Source organism: Jaculus jaculus, chromosome 13 (assembly GCF_020740685.1).
Source record: "Jaculus jaculus isolate mJacJac1 chromosome 13, mJacJac1.mat.Y.cur, whole genome shotgun sequence".
In the NCBI taxonomy this organism is placed as follows: domain Eukaryota; kingdom Metazoa; phylum Chordata; class Mammalia; order Rodentia; family Dipodidae; genus Jaculus; species Jaculus jaculus.
Genome location: NC_059114.1, coordinates 66,768,836 through 66,785,502, shown reverse-complemented (window position 1 = coordinate 66,785,502; position 16,667 = coordinate 66,768,836). Strand labels below are relative to the sequence as shown.

Here is a 16,667-nt window from a genome sequence, read left to right as displayed (position 1 = left end):
ACCTATTATCATTAATTATTATTATATTATTATTTTTTAAAGTATTTTATTTACTTGAGTATGAAAGAGAAAGAGGCAGATAGAGAGAATGGGTGTGCCAGGGTCTCTAGCCACTGCAAACAAACTCCAGACACATGTGCCATCTGGTGCATCTGGCTTTAAGTGGGCACTAGAAAATCAAACCTGGGTCCTTATGCTTTGCAAGCAAGCACCTTAACCACCAAGCCATCTCTCCATCCCTTGACTGTGCTTTAAATATAGAGCACCTTCCCTTTTTATAAAGGGCAGATAAGCATAGGACGGTGATCATTTCGAAGGCAACTTCCATTCTACTCTGTGGCAGAGATACTTGGGTCAGTTAAGGGTTTGGTGAATGCGGTGGTACTGGCGGGGGCGGGAGGGGGCTGAAAAGTACCTTCAGGCAGTGATGTAGACTGTGAGCACTATGTTACACAGCTAGCAAGAACCAGACACGAGATGCAAAGGCATGGAGTCCGGCTAGCCTGTCTTGGCTCTTGGCTGCTGCACTGAACAGTGTTTCTAGAGAAAAGAGCCTGAGCAGAAGGTCCGGGGTCCTGAAGAGGGGCCTCAGACTTAAAAACAACGCCAGTTTATCGGAATCTGCATATGCAGTGGGCTGGCTATGATTCAGAGGCTCAGGGCCTGGACTTTGTAATATATGCACTTAAAGGGCTACTATTTGCATATCAAAAACATAACTAACAATGAAGACAAGGAAGCACACAGGCAATTTATTAAAAATATCAGGCTTTTATAATTTTATCATTATAAAAGTACAGTGTGCTCATTTTATAAAAGAGCAAAATTTGGACAGTTATAAGAAAGGAAATGAAAATCACTCAAAATGTGATCTGTAAGATTCGAACTTTCTAGTCATGACCTTTGCAAGAACCAGTTATAAATGAAGATAAAAATAAGTCTGAGGCACATAAATGGAGAAAAAGAATTCAATTAGCATTCAAACATTTTAGAACACTTTCAGGTGTTAGGTAATGTACTCCTATTAATTAACAGCTTTAAAAAATTGTAACATATCAGATGCAAGGACCATTTTCAACATTCTCTTACAAAAAATTTCAAATACACAAAATTTCACAGAACATAGTAGTTAGTAACTTAACACCTATATACAACAATCACTACTTTGAGTTTTTGCTATATATACCTATGTGTAATGTTTATATTATTGGCTGTTTAACAGTGCCTAAATAATCATACATATAAAATGCTTATGATATTTGTGGGATTATTTGAAAGTCAGTTTCAGATTTCTTGATACTTCATCCTTAACTGCACATATCCTCTAAGAAGGACTTTCTTTGTGCAAAGCATGACTGATACTCATGTTGAACTAAGATTAATAACTAACAATTTTTCTAATACCTACTATTAGGCAATGAAAGTTTTCCTTTCTTTTTCTTTTCAACATTTTTTATAGCCACCTGAAATTCACAGCACAATTGAGAAGAAAATGTAAAGATCTGTCATATACTTCCTGTATTCCCCCACAAGCCTCTCCAACATGCCCAAGTGGAGAGAGACAGTTGTGAAAATTGGTGCCTCTCTGCGGACGTCCTTTCCTTCAGCTCTTGTTTACATTAGGGTTGGCTCTCAGTGTTGTGCTTCATCTGGGATGTGGTGAGCACGTAGTGGTGCGTATCTACCACTGTAGTGTTAGTCACAACACTGCTGGTGCCTGAACGTCCTGTGTGTTCTTCCTGTTCATCTTCCCACCCCGCTTTCATCGTCGCTCATCGCCATGCCTTCCTGGTTTGTTTCCTTAGAATGCTGTGGTTTGACGGAGTTTTAGAAACGCTTGACCTTTCACTTTTACATTTTCACTTAGAGTTTGTGCACTGACTTCTTTCACCGTCTTTCTCCGCAGGAACTCGGAGCAACGTGCTGCGAGGAGACCCATTTGTCAGAGGGGGAAGTCCGGGCTTCGCAGCCGGCCTCAGTTTCTTAGAGCTGGACAATCCTGCTGGGAACAAAGAGCGATATTCTGCCTGGGCAGAGTCTGTAACCAATCTTCCCCAAGTCATAAAACAAAAGGTATGTGATGCTCTGCTTGAAGCTGTGGGAAGAAGTCATATATATTTGCCATGGGAAAATGAAATGAAATCAAAGTGGTTAAACAGAATTGGCTTCAATTAGCATGTACTGTATCCCAATTATGTTTTATATAGTAAAATGAATGCATACATAATAATCAGAAACAAAAGGTGTGTTATCTGGGATGTTCATATTTCAGCAATACAGGTTAAATTTTTTGTAAATCTCAGGAGAAATTAATGATGTAATATCCATTTTTAACTTTTACCAAAATTTGATTCTATTTACCTTTGTTTCTAGTTTAGAGGAGTTTCAGATTTTTTTTTTTTTTTTTTTTTTTGCAAGAGGACGGCATTTAGACTTGCATGTTGTTACTTTTGTCAGATCACTTTTCCTTTGGCTATGTGTCATGTGCTCCTGAAGTCATGTAGATTATAGTGCATCAAATTGAATGGAAGAATTTAGGGTGCTTCATGGAAAAGTGCATAAGCCCAGAGATTTGATGGGAAAATTAGGTTAGGGTAACAACACTAATTTCAGCTATGATAGTGGTTTAAAAAATGTGGAGGATTGACAAGATGGCTTAGTGGTCAAAGGCACTTGCTTGCAAAACCAGTTGGCCTAGGTTCAATTTCCTAGCCACCCACATAAAGCCTGCTGTAAAAAGTGGTGTAATTCTCTCTCTCTCTGCCTCTTTCTCTGTCTGTCGCTCTCAAATAAATAAAATAAAATAAATGAATCTTAAATTTTTTTTAATAAAAAGGGCTGGAGAGATGGCTTAGCATTTAAGTGCTTGCCTGTGAAGCCCAAGGACCCCAGTTCAAGGCTCAATTCCCCAGGACCCACATAAGCCAGATGCACAAGGTGGCACATGCCCATTCTCTCTCTCTGCCTCTTTCTTTGTCTGTCACTCTCAAATAAATAAAATAAAATAGATAACTCTTTCAAAAAATGGTATAATTATCTGGCACTCTGTTGCAGTGATAACAGATCATTGTGAACATGCACACACATGTGCTTGCAAACATATTCAAATAAATAAATTTATTAAAAGGTAGACATTGATGTAGTAGCATTAGGTTGGGGAAATGGGTCAGTGGTTAAAGGAGCCTGTTTGCAAAGTCTTCTGGCCCAGGGTTCAATTTCCCAGTACCCACAAAGTGGCTCAGTGTTGTAGTCAGGTTCACATTGCTGGCAGAAATCACCCAACCAAGAGTAGCTTGTGGGAAAAAAAGGTTTATTTTGGCTTACAGACATGAAGGAAAGGTCCACGATGGCAGGGGAAAATGATGGCATGAACAGACGGTGGACATCAACCCCTGGCCAACATAAGGTGGACAATAGCAACAGGAGAGTATGCCAAACACTGGCAAGGGGGCACTGGGTATAACACCCATAAACCTGCCCCCAACAATACACTGCCTCCAGGAGGCATAAATTCCTAAAATTCCATCAGCTGGGGACCTAGCGTTCAGAACACCTAAGTTTATGAGGGACACCTGAATCACAGCACCACACTCAAGCATCTAGAGTTTATTTGTAGCAGCAAGAGGCAGGCCATATTCTCTTTTTCTCTTCTCACAAGTAGATAGATAAATACATTAACAAATAGTAGCAGGGTCTTATACATGTTAGATTATTAAGAAATGCACCTATGCTACAAAAGCGTTGCACATTGTGTAGAAGAAAAAGGCTTTAGGGTTTGGTGCTAGAAGAGTTCTGGTATCATCATAGAGTAAAAGACCAATCAGAAATCTGATGGGCAGTTCACTAGATGAATGAGTGTAGCTTATGATACAGGCAATGAACTGATGGATGCTCAAGGCCTGTGTGTGCTGGGTGTGCGTGCACACACCTGCATGTGTGTTGTGGTGTTGCTGTGTAGGATGGTTCAGCTGCGAGCAGGTCTCTGGGCTCCTGTTCTTGTGGACGGGGATGAAGAGTGTGCAGTGTACTCACGTTGCTCTCACGGATCAATGTCCGTGGAACAAATCTACACATCCAAAGCAAACGCGGTAGAAATGATCTCACTTCATGTTGTGATCCTACTCCCTGCCTTGGGCGTCAACAGTGTCCCAGGCAAAGTACAATTTTAGGAGACACATAAATGTGTGGCCGGTACTAGCAGACGAGCGTTGGTTTGGCGTGCCTGAAGCCCTGGCTTCCATTGCTAGCCCTGGATGAAGCTGGGCGTGGTGACTCTCCTCTCACCCCAGCAGAGGGAAGTGGAAGCAGGAGGCTCAGAAGCTTCTGCTAACTAGTCTGAGTTTGAAGACGGTCTGCCATGCTCGAGAATCTGTCTCAGGAGGAAGGGCAAGGAGAGAGATTTTATACACTTATAAACAAAAAGGAAAATCCTACAATAGCTACTCAAATGCCCTCCCCAGCTCTGTTTTTTTTTTGAGGTAGGGTCTTGCTCTAGCCCAGACTGACCTGGAATTCACTATGTAGTCTCACAGTGGCCTTGAACTGACAGTGATCCTATTGCCTCTGCCTCCTGAGTGATAGGATTAAAGGTGTTTACCATCATGCCTGGCACAAATACTCTCTCTTTTTTTTTTTTTAAATTTTATTTATTTATTTAAAAGTGACAGACACACAGAGAGAAAGAGACAGATAGAGAGAATGGGCCTGCCAGGGCCTCCAGCCACTGCAAACGAACTCCAGACGCGCACCCCCTTGTGCATTTGGCTAATGTGGGTCCTGGGGAATCGAGCCTTGAAGCGGGGTCCTTAGTCTTCACAGGCAAGCACTTAATCGCTAAGCCATCTCTCCAGCCCAAGCAAATACTCTCTTTTTTTAAAAAAATTATTTATTTGAGAGCGACAGACACAGAGAGAAAGACAGATAAGGGAGAGAGAGAGAATGGGCGCGCCAGGGCTTCCAGCCTCTGCAAACGAACTCCAGACACGTGCGCCCCCTTGTGCATCTGGCTAACGTGGGACCTGGGGAACCGAGCCTCGAACCGGGGTCCTTAGGCTTCACAGGCAAGCGCTTAACCGCTAAGCCATCTCTCCAGCCCGCAGATACTCTCTTAATACCATGTTGCATCCTTTCATCTCAGAAAGCCGAGGGTAGGTTTTTCTTGGAAACTTACCATCTTCAGTATGCAGAATGGTTCCAGTGTCCTATGTGGCACTTTCTTATTTAGTTAGTTATTTTTGAGTTTTAAAAATCTGTAGAGAGAGCTGGAGAGATGGCTTAGCAGTTAAGCGCTTGCCTGTGAAGCCTAAGGACCCCGGTTCGAGGCTCAATTCCCCAGGACCCACGTTAGCCAGATGCACAAGGGGGCGCACAATCTGGGGTTGGTTTGCAGAGGCTGGAGACACTGGCGTGCCCATTCTCTCTCTCTGCCTTTTTCTGTCTTTTTTGCTGTCAAATAAATAAATAAACAAAAAAATTTATAGAGGGAACTTTAATATATGAACAGATTGCAAATTTGTCACATTTCCATCAGTTTTTCTTTTTTAAGTTGGGTCTTGCTCTATCCCAGGCTGACCTTGAATTTACTATGTGCTCTCAGGTTGGCCTCGAACTCTTGGCGATCCTCCCCAGTGCTAGGATTAAAGGCGTGTGCTACTACACCCAGCCCCATCGGGTTTTATTTCCCCTTTTACTATGAGTTCGTTAGAAACCCTAAATTGTTGATTAGAGGAAATCATCCTTTTTACAGATTCAGCTATATACTTTTCCACAAGGGGCCAAAAACCGTCATAGTCTGCCTGCTTCCTAGTGGGCATGAAAAGAGCCACAGAAGAACAGACAGTACAGGCCACAGCCACTCAAGGCCAGTGTACTCAGAAGAGCCCGGCCCCCAAGGACGAATGATATGTGTCTCTTTCCAGTTTCATACTTGGTGACATTAAAAATGGTTGTGGGGGTGGGGAGGGAGGGAATTACCACGGGATATTTTTTTATAATCATGGAAAATGGTAATAAGAATTTTAAAAAAAGAAGTGACATTTTCCTCAAAAAAAAAAAAAAAAAAGTGGTCGTTTGAAATTGACCATGATGTAAGTATACTAGAGAAATTAGCAAATGCTACTAAGTGGACCCTTAGTGCTCTTGGGAGAGTGCACTGTCAGGGCTTTTCCAGGACACCTGGGATTTCAAGGTTGCCTTTTCTTCTAAGAAATGTAACACAAACTAAAATGTCTACCTGTTTTAAATTTCTTCAAGAGAGTCCATAGTCTCCACTTGAAAGATACTAAATCTCCCAGAGTCAGGAAGTCTCATCCTAAATTTAATTGCACTTGCTTTTTTTTTGGTGTAATTTGTGTGTGTTTTTCTTTTATCATCTATGGGGGTGGGGTAACATAGTGTCTTCAAAATTATCTTCCATTAACTAGAAATGAATATTCTATGCTTTCCTTTAAATTTTATGCATGCACACAGACATAAAGTTACATTTATTCTATCTGATTCTGATTTTACATAGGTTTGTCTTGATTTTGTTCCAAGAAAGTTAAATTGCTTCCTTTTTTCTTTTTCTTTTTTTTTTTTTTTTTTGTTTTTTTTGAGGTAGGGTCTCACTCTGGCTCAGGCTGACCTGGAATTCACTATGGAGTCTCAGGGTGGCCTCAAACTCACGGCGATCCTCCTACCTCTGCCTCCCGAGTGCTGGGATTAAAGGCGTGCGCCACCACGCCCGGCTCCTTGCTTCCTTTTTTCATGTAAGCAAGAAAAAAAAATTGTAGCCTGTCTCTCTTCATCAACAATTTAAATCTCCTCAGTTTTATATCAACCACGTTCTGAAGATATTATGTGGAAAATTCCAGAAATAATTCATAAATTTTAAGTGCGTTTTATTGTAGCAAATTGTTATACTTGCTTTATTATTAATTATTGTTTTTAATCTCTTATTGTGCCTAGTTTATAAATTAAACTTCATCAGAGGTACATATGAATAGGAAAAAAAAACCAGTATGTATAGGATTTTCTGGTCCTGAGTCTCTTTTTTCATTGTTGTTTGTTTTGGCATGTGCTAGGGGTTTTGAGACATTCTTGCGGGCTACGCAGGCTATTGTAACGAACATAAGTTATTTGTTTTAAACATTTATTTTATTTATTTATGTGTGCATGTGTGTTTGTGTGTGTGTGTGTGTGTGTGTGTGTGTGAAAGAGAGAGAGAGAGAGAGAGAGAGAGAGAGAGAGAGAGAGAGAGAGAGAGACTGAGGGAATAGGTATGCCAGGGCCTCTAGCCACTGCAGACTCCTGACAGGCACAACTGCGTACATCTGCCTTATGTGGTACTGGAGAATTGAACCTCGGTCTTTAGGCTTTCCAGAAAAGCGCCTTAACCACTAAGGCATCTCTCCAGCCTCAAGAGTGAATTTTGATTTTGTTTCATTGGGATTATGTCTACATGTGAAAGAAACGTGTTCTCGCCTAGAGCTCAGAGCTCTGACTGTGATGTCTCTAATTGTGTAGCTGACGCCCTTGCATGAGCTGGTAAAGGAAGTGCCTTGTGCCTCTGTGAAAAGACTGTATCTGAAACGGGCTCTTGAGGAGTATCTGGATGAATTCGACCCCTGCCACTGCAGGCCTTGCCGAAATGGTGGCATTGCCACTGTTGTGGGGACACAGTGTCAGTGCCACTGCAAACCGTACACATTTGGAGTGGCGTGTGAACAAGGCGTCCTTGTGGGGAATCAAGCAGGTCAGTGTGCTAAAGATTCACTAGCCGTGATGGGACACATAGAAAAGGGACTCGCCCTTTCTCCCGGGTCCTGGAGCGATGCTGCTTTGTGTATAAAGATCTAAAGCTGCATTTGACTTAGAAGTTTCTTCCCCCTTCCACCCCCAAATTATAGTACTAAGGTTAAGACCTTTTGCTGCCTCTCTTTTTACCCATTTGAACTAACAACCCCATTGTGGTGTTGACTCCCCATTCTCTGTCAGAATAGAATTAGGACTAAAATGCATCCCATCTTTTCATTGTCATCTCAGTAAATTTATTTTTAATTTTATTTAAAATTTTTTATTTATTTGCTTGAGATAGAGAAAGATCAAGGGTGGGGGGGGGGAGAGAAAGAGAGAGCATGGGCACACCAGGGCATCTAGCCACTGCAAATGAACTCTAGATGCATGCGCTACCTTGTGCATCTGGCTTATGTGGGTCCTGGGGAATCAAACCTGAGTTCTTAGGCTTTGCAGGCAAACCCCTTAACTGATGAGCCACCTCTCCAGCCCAAGTTTTGTTTGAATGCAGTTTTGTGGTGCTTGTATTTGTTCACTAGCATTTCTGACAACAAGCACTTTGAAACATCGCTACCATTTTATATTCCATGCCACTAACCAGATCTTCACAAATAGTTCTTAAACACCTATTGCTTGCAAAGTCTGCGGGTGCTGACTTTGGTTCCCCCACCCCACCCCAGTAAACACATGAGCAGGAAGAGAGGCACTAAGCTTCAAAGCTTCTTTCCCCAAAACTTAGTGAAGAGCCTCTTTCTTCCCTTACAGGAGGGGTGGATGGAGGTTGGAGTTGCTGGTCCTCTTGGGGCCCCTGTGTTCAAGGGAAGAAAACAAGGAGCCGAGAATGCAATAACCCAGCTCCCAGTAGGGGTGGAAAGTCCTGCGTTGGAGAAACAACTGAAAGCAGGCAGTGTGAAGACGAGGAGCTGGAGAGTTTGCGGTAATGGACGCCGTATCTGGGAGGTTATGTAGAGAATCTCACTTATACTAAGCAGGAGGCTGGTGATGGCTGCTGTTAAAAGATCTAGAAACTAAGTGGTAACTCTTGTAAAGTATTTTTTTTTTTATTTTTATTTAAGAGCTATGGGGGGTGGGGGGAGGCGGGAATGGGCTAGCCAGGGCCTCCAGCCACTGCAAACGAACTCCAGACGCGTGCGCCCCCTTGTGCATCTGGCTAACGTGGGTCCTGGGGAATCGAGCCTCGAACCAGGGTCATTAGGCTTCACAGGCAAGTGCTTAACCACTAAGCCATCTCTCCAGCCCCTAAGTGGTAACTTTTATTAAAGAGATTTTGTTTCCCCTTAGTATTGTGGCAAATGTAGAAGGGGGGGGTGTAGGTTGGCTTGACAGCAAGGTCACCCATGGATGGTAACTAGAGCAGCCTGGTTGAGGGCGTGGTGGTAGCAACTCTGGCATCAACTATGCAGCCCATGTGCTGCGTAGCCCTGGCCAGGGTCCTTGTCACAGCCCTAGCACTGCAGTCGCTGTAGTGGGTTACCAGTAGTAAAATCCTGTAAGAGTTGAGTGAGGTCGTCGGTGTAGATGGCACAGCACAATGCCTGGCACAGAGTGTGTATTCAGTAAAGTTTGTGTTCCTTTTCAGATACTCTGTTGCCTCCTACGTGCTTATTTTCTGAATTAAGCCTAAGTCCACATGCTTGAGGTGAATGATATGTTTCTTAGTTGGCTTGGTGAACATTTAGCACTAACTTCACATTTGTAAGGATTTTGTAAAAACTCTCAAAAATGCTGAGTTGACCCAATCATGTCCCTGTGTCTGAATTCTTCATGTGACATCCTAGTGTTTTATATTGTCCTTTATTAATTTTTTAAATTTGTATTTATTTGAGAGAGAGAAAGAGGCAGATGAGAAAGAGAGAGAGAGACAGAGACAGATAGAGAATGGGTATGCCAGGGCCTCTAGCCTGTGCAGAGGAACTCCAGACACATGCATCACCTTGTACATCTTGCTTAAGTGGGTCCTACAGAATTGTACCTGGGTTCTTTGGTTTTGCAGGCAAGTGCTTTCACCACTAAGCCATTGCTCCAGTCCTATTTTTATTTTTAAAATATTTAATTTATTTATTTATGGGAGAGAGAGAGAGAGAGACAGGGGCAGATAGAAAGAGAAAATGGGTGCTCCAGGGCTTCTAGCCACTACAAACAAACTCCAGGTGCATGCACTACCATGTGCATCAGACTTATGTGGGTCCTGAAGAATTGGATCTGGAGGGCTGGAGAGATGGCTTAGTGGTTAAGCGCTTGCCTGTGAAGCCTAAGGACCCCGGTTCGAGGCTTGGTTCCCCAGGTCCCACGTTAGCCAGATGCACAAGGGGGCGCACGCGTCTGGAGTTCGTTTGCAGAGGCTGGAAGCCCTGGCGCGCCCATTCTCTCTCTCCCTCTATCTCTCTGTATCTGTCGCTCTCAAATAAATAAATTAAAAAAAAATTAAAAAAAAAAAGACTTACACTAAAAAAAAAAAAAGAATTGGATCTGGATCCTTTGGCTTTGTCAGCAAGTGCTTTAACTGCTAAATCATCTCTCCAGCCCCTCCTTTAAAAACTATATTATTTCTGGGTGTGGTGGTGCACACCTTTAATCCCAGCACTTGAGAGGCAGAGGTAGAAGGATCGCTGTGAGTTCGAGGCCACCCTGACACTAGATAGTGAATTCCAGGACAGCCTGAGCTAGAGCGAGACCCTACCTTGATAATTTTGATTAACACTTCATATTTCCAAATGTCCTCAGGATGTTACAAAAGGAAAAGGAGTTCAGCTATCCCTGTCATCCCTCAGACTTCATGTTACTTGAGTGGAAATAATAGTGGTAGTATACTGACCTCAGAGGCACTATGGAAAATCACTGTGCAATGACAGATGTATCCATTGTCATTCTGGTTATTACAAGCTCCCCCAGAGGTGATCATGATGTTGTAAATATTCAGGACTGAGCCGGGTATGGTGGCGCACACCTTTAATCCCAGCACTTGGGAGGCAGAGGTAGGAGGATCACAGTGAGTTCGAGGCCACCCTGAGACTACATAGTGAGTTCCAGGTCAGCCTGAGCTAGAGTGAGACCCTACCTCAAAAAAACAAAACAAAACAAAACAAATATTCAGGACTGGTGTTGGTGATGGATATTAGGACCTCTGCTCCTCCAACTTCCTTTTAGGGCTAGGATTTCTCCCTTAAGCATTATGAAAATTTGCTTTCACCAAAGAATGTGATACCAGATATATAAATTTATATAAATATAAATATATAAATGTATAGATACCATGATTATTATTTATTGTTTTTTTGAGAGGTAGAAAGAGTTTGACAATAGGAACCCACCTGATTGGACAAGAATCCAGCCCTGGCATTTATTAGTTTATGATCTTGGGCAAGTTAGTCAAATTTCCTGTGTCTTTGTTACTCCCCAAGTGTCTTACAGTGTTGCTGTGAGTACTAAGTAAGTTAATGCACATGTGTAAAGCACATTAGAAAATGCTCAATATGAGATAGCTTGCATCACCTTGTGTTACTTCGCTTTAGGGCTCACCAATCCTAATTACATTATTTTCAATTTTAAGTTTTTAGAAACTGAGCTGGAGAGATAGCTTAGTAGTTAAGGTGCTTGCCTGTGAAGCCTAAACTTGATTCCCCAGTACCCATGTAAGCCAGATGTACAAGGTGGTGCATGCATCTGGAGTTTGTTTACAGTGGCTAAAGGCCCAGATGCATGAATTGTCTCTCTCTATCTGCCTTTTCCTCTTTCTTAAATAAATAAATACTTTAAAAAAGTTTTCAGAACTCAACAAGAGAAAAAGTAATTCTGAGGCAAGTGACATATAGAAATCATGTAATAAAGTTGGATTCAAAGACATGTATTTTTGCTTTTCATCTGACTGCTTTTGTAGATGTTAAAACCACTCTGAGAGTAATAATATATATTAGCTCTGAGAATGATAATAATATATAACAATGTACTTGTATTTTCTACTTACATACCTTCAGATGCAAAAAAAAAAAAATCAAGGTAATACAAAATATCTACTGAATGGTAGAAATCAGTCATAACAATTTCCTTTTGTTTCTGTTTTTCTTTCAGATTGCTAGAACCACATTGCTTTCCTTTGTCTTTGGTTCCAAGAGAATTCTGTCCATCACCTCCTGCCTTAAAGGATGGATTTGTTCAAGTTGGTTATAAAGACATTTGTTTCCTTTATAATACTCCAAGTTCTATCACTCCTCGTGGCCATGACCAATGACCTTTTTCAGTGGTGAAATAGTGCTAAAACATTTTATATGTGCATTTTAGTTTAGTAGTCAAATATTGAGTTTGTATCTCTTCTTCAGCCCAAGGTGATTCAAAATCTGCAGAAGGCAGGCAATATACCTTCTGTGCCATGGGAAATCAATGTCTCCACTTCCTGAATTAGAAATGTAATCATAACACAGTGCAGTTCAACATCACCTTTTATCAAAAGTGTAAGGGAAAAAGGTCACTTGAGCAGTGTCCACTTAAATAATTTTACTAAAATACCTATTATTACATCTTATATTTTGGGAGCAATCAATACATTACAGTTGGCTGCCATTAGTGCTTTTGTTAAAAAAATATTTTTGTTTATTTTATTTATTTATTTGAGAGCAACAGACAGAGAGAGAAAGAGGCAGATAGAGAGAGAATGGGTGTGCCAGGGCCTCCAGCCACTGCAAATGAACTCCAGATGCATGTGCCACCATGTGCATCTGGCTAACATGGGTCCTGAGGAATTGAGCCTCAAACCAGGGTCCTTAGGCTTCATAGGCAAGTGATTAACCACTAAGCCATCTCTCCAATCCCTCATTAATGCTTTTATTTATGTTAGTGGTAGTGCCAGTATTATTGAAAGTGTTGTAGGCAATTTTCTAAATTAGTTGTTTGAATGTAGGCTGCCTAATGATTAAAATAATCTATGATTTGTCGGCCAAATAAAACTAAAGAAATGTCTGATTAATGCAAAATGGACAAACTCAAGCCCTCTCCATGCTTTACTTCTATTTAGGGGGAAGATGCCATGTTTCCTGCTGGGAAAAATATAATATATACTTGTAATGAAGGGTACTCTCTTGTTGGAGATCCTGTTGCCAGATGTGGAGAAGACTTACAGTGGCTTGTTGGGAAAATGCATTGTCAGAGTGAGTGGCTTTAGTTATAACTGTGACTAAAGTGATAAGAGTTGTTGAGAGACAGAGGATAAAAATAAATAACAGCACATGCTAACCAGCGTCCTGCTCTCTCTCTTTCCGATTGGCTAGTATGACCCTAGTTTCATGAGTGACTCCAGTACATCCTCAGGCTTCTCCGGTTGCCAGTGCTCCATTAGTGAGTCCAGTTTTGTAGTTTCTTGTGCAACATAAAATATGGCAGGGAGGCTGGACATGTGGCTTAGTGGTTAAGGCACTTGCCTGTGAAGGCTAAGGACATAAGTTCAATTCCGCAGCACCCACATAAGCCAGATGTGCAAGGTGGTGTATGCATCTGGAGTTTGTTTGCAGTGGCTAGAGGCCCTGGCTTATCTATTCTTTTGTTTCTCTTTCTCCTTCTCTCTCCCTTCTCCTCCCTCTCCCTCTTTCTCTCTCAAATAATAAACAAATGAATAAAATATCTAAAGAAGTATGGCAGAGAGCTTTCAGGCAAACATAAGCAGCACATTCTGCCTGTCCTCCTATTCACCGTTGTCTTTCTGTCTCTGTCTCTCCTTGACTCCCCATCTTCAGGGCCTCTGAACCCCAAACTGATCTGGAACTCACTATGGTGGCCTTGACTGGCTTCAAACTCAAGCATCCATGACCAACATATCCATTATAATTTAAATACTAGGGTTACACTTCAACCAGTCTACTTCCTTAAATGCTGACATAACCATCCTGTTCAGATACATGAATGTAAGAATGTGGGCATGTTCTAAATCTATTCCTTGGTTTACATTTCAGTAGAAATATGTTTGTTCAGCATGTGGATAGCCAGAGCTATGAGGATACATTTTTCCCAAAATCAGTTTGTCTATTCTATATGAGGAAAACCCTAGTACACACCTATGTGTTTTTTTCACTTGGGAGTGCATCTATTAGCAATACTTCTGAGTCACTGGATTTACTGGGCAAACATGCATAAATTTAGTCAATCTTTCATCTTCTATGTAATTAAACAATGTATACCCTTAGTAGAATCTGTGAAATTATATATATATAATGCTTTCTATCTTATTTTCCTTTTTCACTCTAAATATTTTCAATTGATTTATCTTTCTTTCTTTATAATTTTAAGAATCCTATTATTCTGTTGACTTAATTTTTGAGCTCTACATATACTTTTCTGCTGTTTGATACTTCAGTTCTTTATTGAACTTGTATTTTTTAAAAATTTTTTTTTCGAGGTAAGATTTCACTCTAGTCTAGGCTGATCTAGAATTTACTCTGTATTCTCAGGGTGGCCTTGAACTCACCATGATCCCCCTACCTCTGCCTCCTGAGTGCTGGGATTAAAGGCATGTGCCACCACACCTGGCTTAATTTTTTTTTTTAATTGACAACTTCCATAATTATAGAGAATAACCCATGGTAATACCTTCCCTCCTCCCACTTTCCCCTTTGCAACTCCACTCTCCATCATATGTTTTCCCTTCTTAATCAGTCTCTCCTTTATTTTGACGTCATCATCTTTTCCTCTTACTATGATGGTCTTATGTAGGTAGTGTCAGGCACTGTGAGGTCATGGATATCCAGGCCATTTTGTGTCTGGAAGAGCACGTGGTAAGGAGTCCTACCTTGCCAGATATTAGGATAGTGACACTTGCTTTTTTTCTAGGCCCATTTGCTTGCAGCACTGTTGTCCAAATTTTTACCCTGAGATAGTGTTCATCTTTTGTGGATAGGTGAGTTTCTTGGAGGCAAGAAATTGAAAGATCCTACTTTTTATTCCCGGTTGCAAACCTTTGTCTTTTGGTTGGGGCATTGAGGTAGTTGATACTGGGTTATTATTGAAAGGTGTGTGTTTACTTTGGCCATTTAAAAATGTATTTTTATTAGATAAGGACATATTTAGTATGTGAACAACACATGCACCATCCTTTCTCTCATCCCTGCCCCTTTTCGGAAGAGGCCCTCCTTGTTGGGATAGTAGGTCAACCCCATGGGGATTGTGGTTTTTTTTTTTTTTTTTGGCATTTTTCTTGTTTATAGTTCTTCCAGTTTTCCTTTGCTGTCTTGTACTAACTAGCATTTGCATATAGTTTGTTTTTTACAGGTTTGTTATGTGTGTGCTTTTCTGTCTCTTTAGCATGGAGGATCTTCCAAGTATTTTATGTAGCACTGGTTTGATTTTCATATATTCCTTTAGCCTGCTTTTTTTTTTTTTGTGGAATGTCCATATTTCTTTGTCTATTTGAATGGATAGCTTTGAAGGATAAAATAATCTTGGTTGACAGTTGTTAACGTTCAGAACTTGGAATACATCATTCCAAGCCCTTCTGGCTTTAATAGTTTGTGTTGGGTAATGTGCTGTTATCCTGATGGGCTTGCTTTTGTATGTGAATTGATTTTTCTGTGTTATATATATATATTTTTAGCTGTGTGTTTTGTAGTCTAGTTATAATATGTCAATGAGAGATTCTTTCTTGATTTTGTCTGTTTGGCATTCTATAGGCTTCCTGTATCTCTATTGGTATCACTTTCCCTACTTGGGGGAAATTTTCTTCTATGATTTTGTTGAAAATACCTGTTATACCTTTGGAGTAAAATTCTTCTTCTTCTACAATGCCCTGAATTCTTATGTTTGATCTCTTTATAGTGACCAGGTTGTCTTGAAATTTCTATTCATGCCTTCCTATTAGTTTGTTTTTCTCTTTGTTGGACTGTATTAGATCTGCCACCTGGTCTTCTAGTTTATATATTCTGTCCTCTCCTTGATCCATTCTACTGGAGCAACTTTCTACAGAATTTTCTATTTGACTTACCCTGTTTTTCATTTCTAGTATTTCCTGTTGGTATTTTTTCATATTTCTATTTCCTTACTGATGTCTTATAATTACCTCCTTATTTCATTAAGTTGTTTTCCTATATTATCTTTCAGGAGTTCATTTTCTTCTTTGAGTCCATTGATGTCTTTGAACATAGATATGATCATTTTTTTTGGTAATCTTTGTCAGGCATTTCATCTAACGCAGTCTCACTGGGGGTCATTTCTGATGGATTTATAATTTTTGGTAGGATTTTACTGTCTTGGTATTTTTGTGTTTCTTTTATTATAATGTACAGATTTTTGCATCTTGAGTTAATTTTGTGCTTGTGTTTTGTAATTATCTATATTGTTCTTAGCAGTGTACGTCCGACTACCGACAGGTGTAGCTCTTATACTCCAAGAGAAAGAACAAGAGTGTCCCTAACTGTTGAATCTTCCAGATTCCAGTCATGTCATGTTCCCTACTGATAACATATGGCTGGCTGGCCAATCTTAAGGGTTGCAATGTCCACCGCCATTTACCACCATTAATGCCTTCTCTCTCTAATAGGGATGCATGCAGTGTAGCTTCTTCTAGCTTTCTGTCAGCTGGTCCACAGGGAGGGGATTTTCAGCTTGATTTCTCATTTACCTGCAGTCCATGCATGTGGAGTCTTCAGCAATAGAGTCTTACCATCTAGTTCTGGTGGGCAACCAAAAGCCTTGGTAACAGTCTGTTTAATGATTTATGTCATCTTGATTTAATTTTAGTAGGTCACATAAATCTAGAAAATCATCCCATTCTTTCAGATTTTCAAATTTAGTATTGTGTATATTCTTAAGGTATGCCCTTATGATTTTGTGAATTTCATTGGTATCTGTTGTAATGGTGCCTTTTGATCTCTAATTTTATTAATTTGTGTCTCTTC

At 40.6% G+C, this 16,667-nt stretch overlaps 1 protein-coding gene across 2 annotated transcripts in view; it reads left to right on the top strand.

Annotated features, from left to right (window-relative positions):
* The window catches only part of C7 (complement C7), a 91,497-nt gene that overhangs the window by 53,425 nt on the left and 21,405 nt on the right, over positions 1-16,667 (top strand). For both annotated transcript variants that reach the window (XM_045132640.1, XM_045132639.1), the window contains exons 10-14: positions 1,907-2,073; positions 7,504-7,732; positions 8,539-8,710; positions 11,863-11,950; positions 12,803-12,935. In XM_045132640.1, the coding sequence (XP_044988575.1) occupies positions 1,907-2,073; positions 7,504-7,732; positions 8,539-8,710; positions 11,863-11,950; positions 12,803-12,935 (789 nt within the window). The remainder of the gene's footprint in view (positions 1-1,906; positions 2,074-7,503; positions 7,733-8,538; positions 8,711-11,862; positions 11,951-12,802; positions 12,936-16,667) is intronic.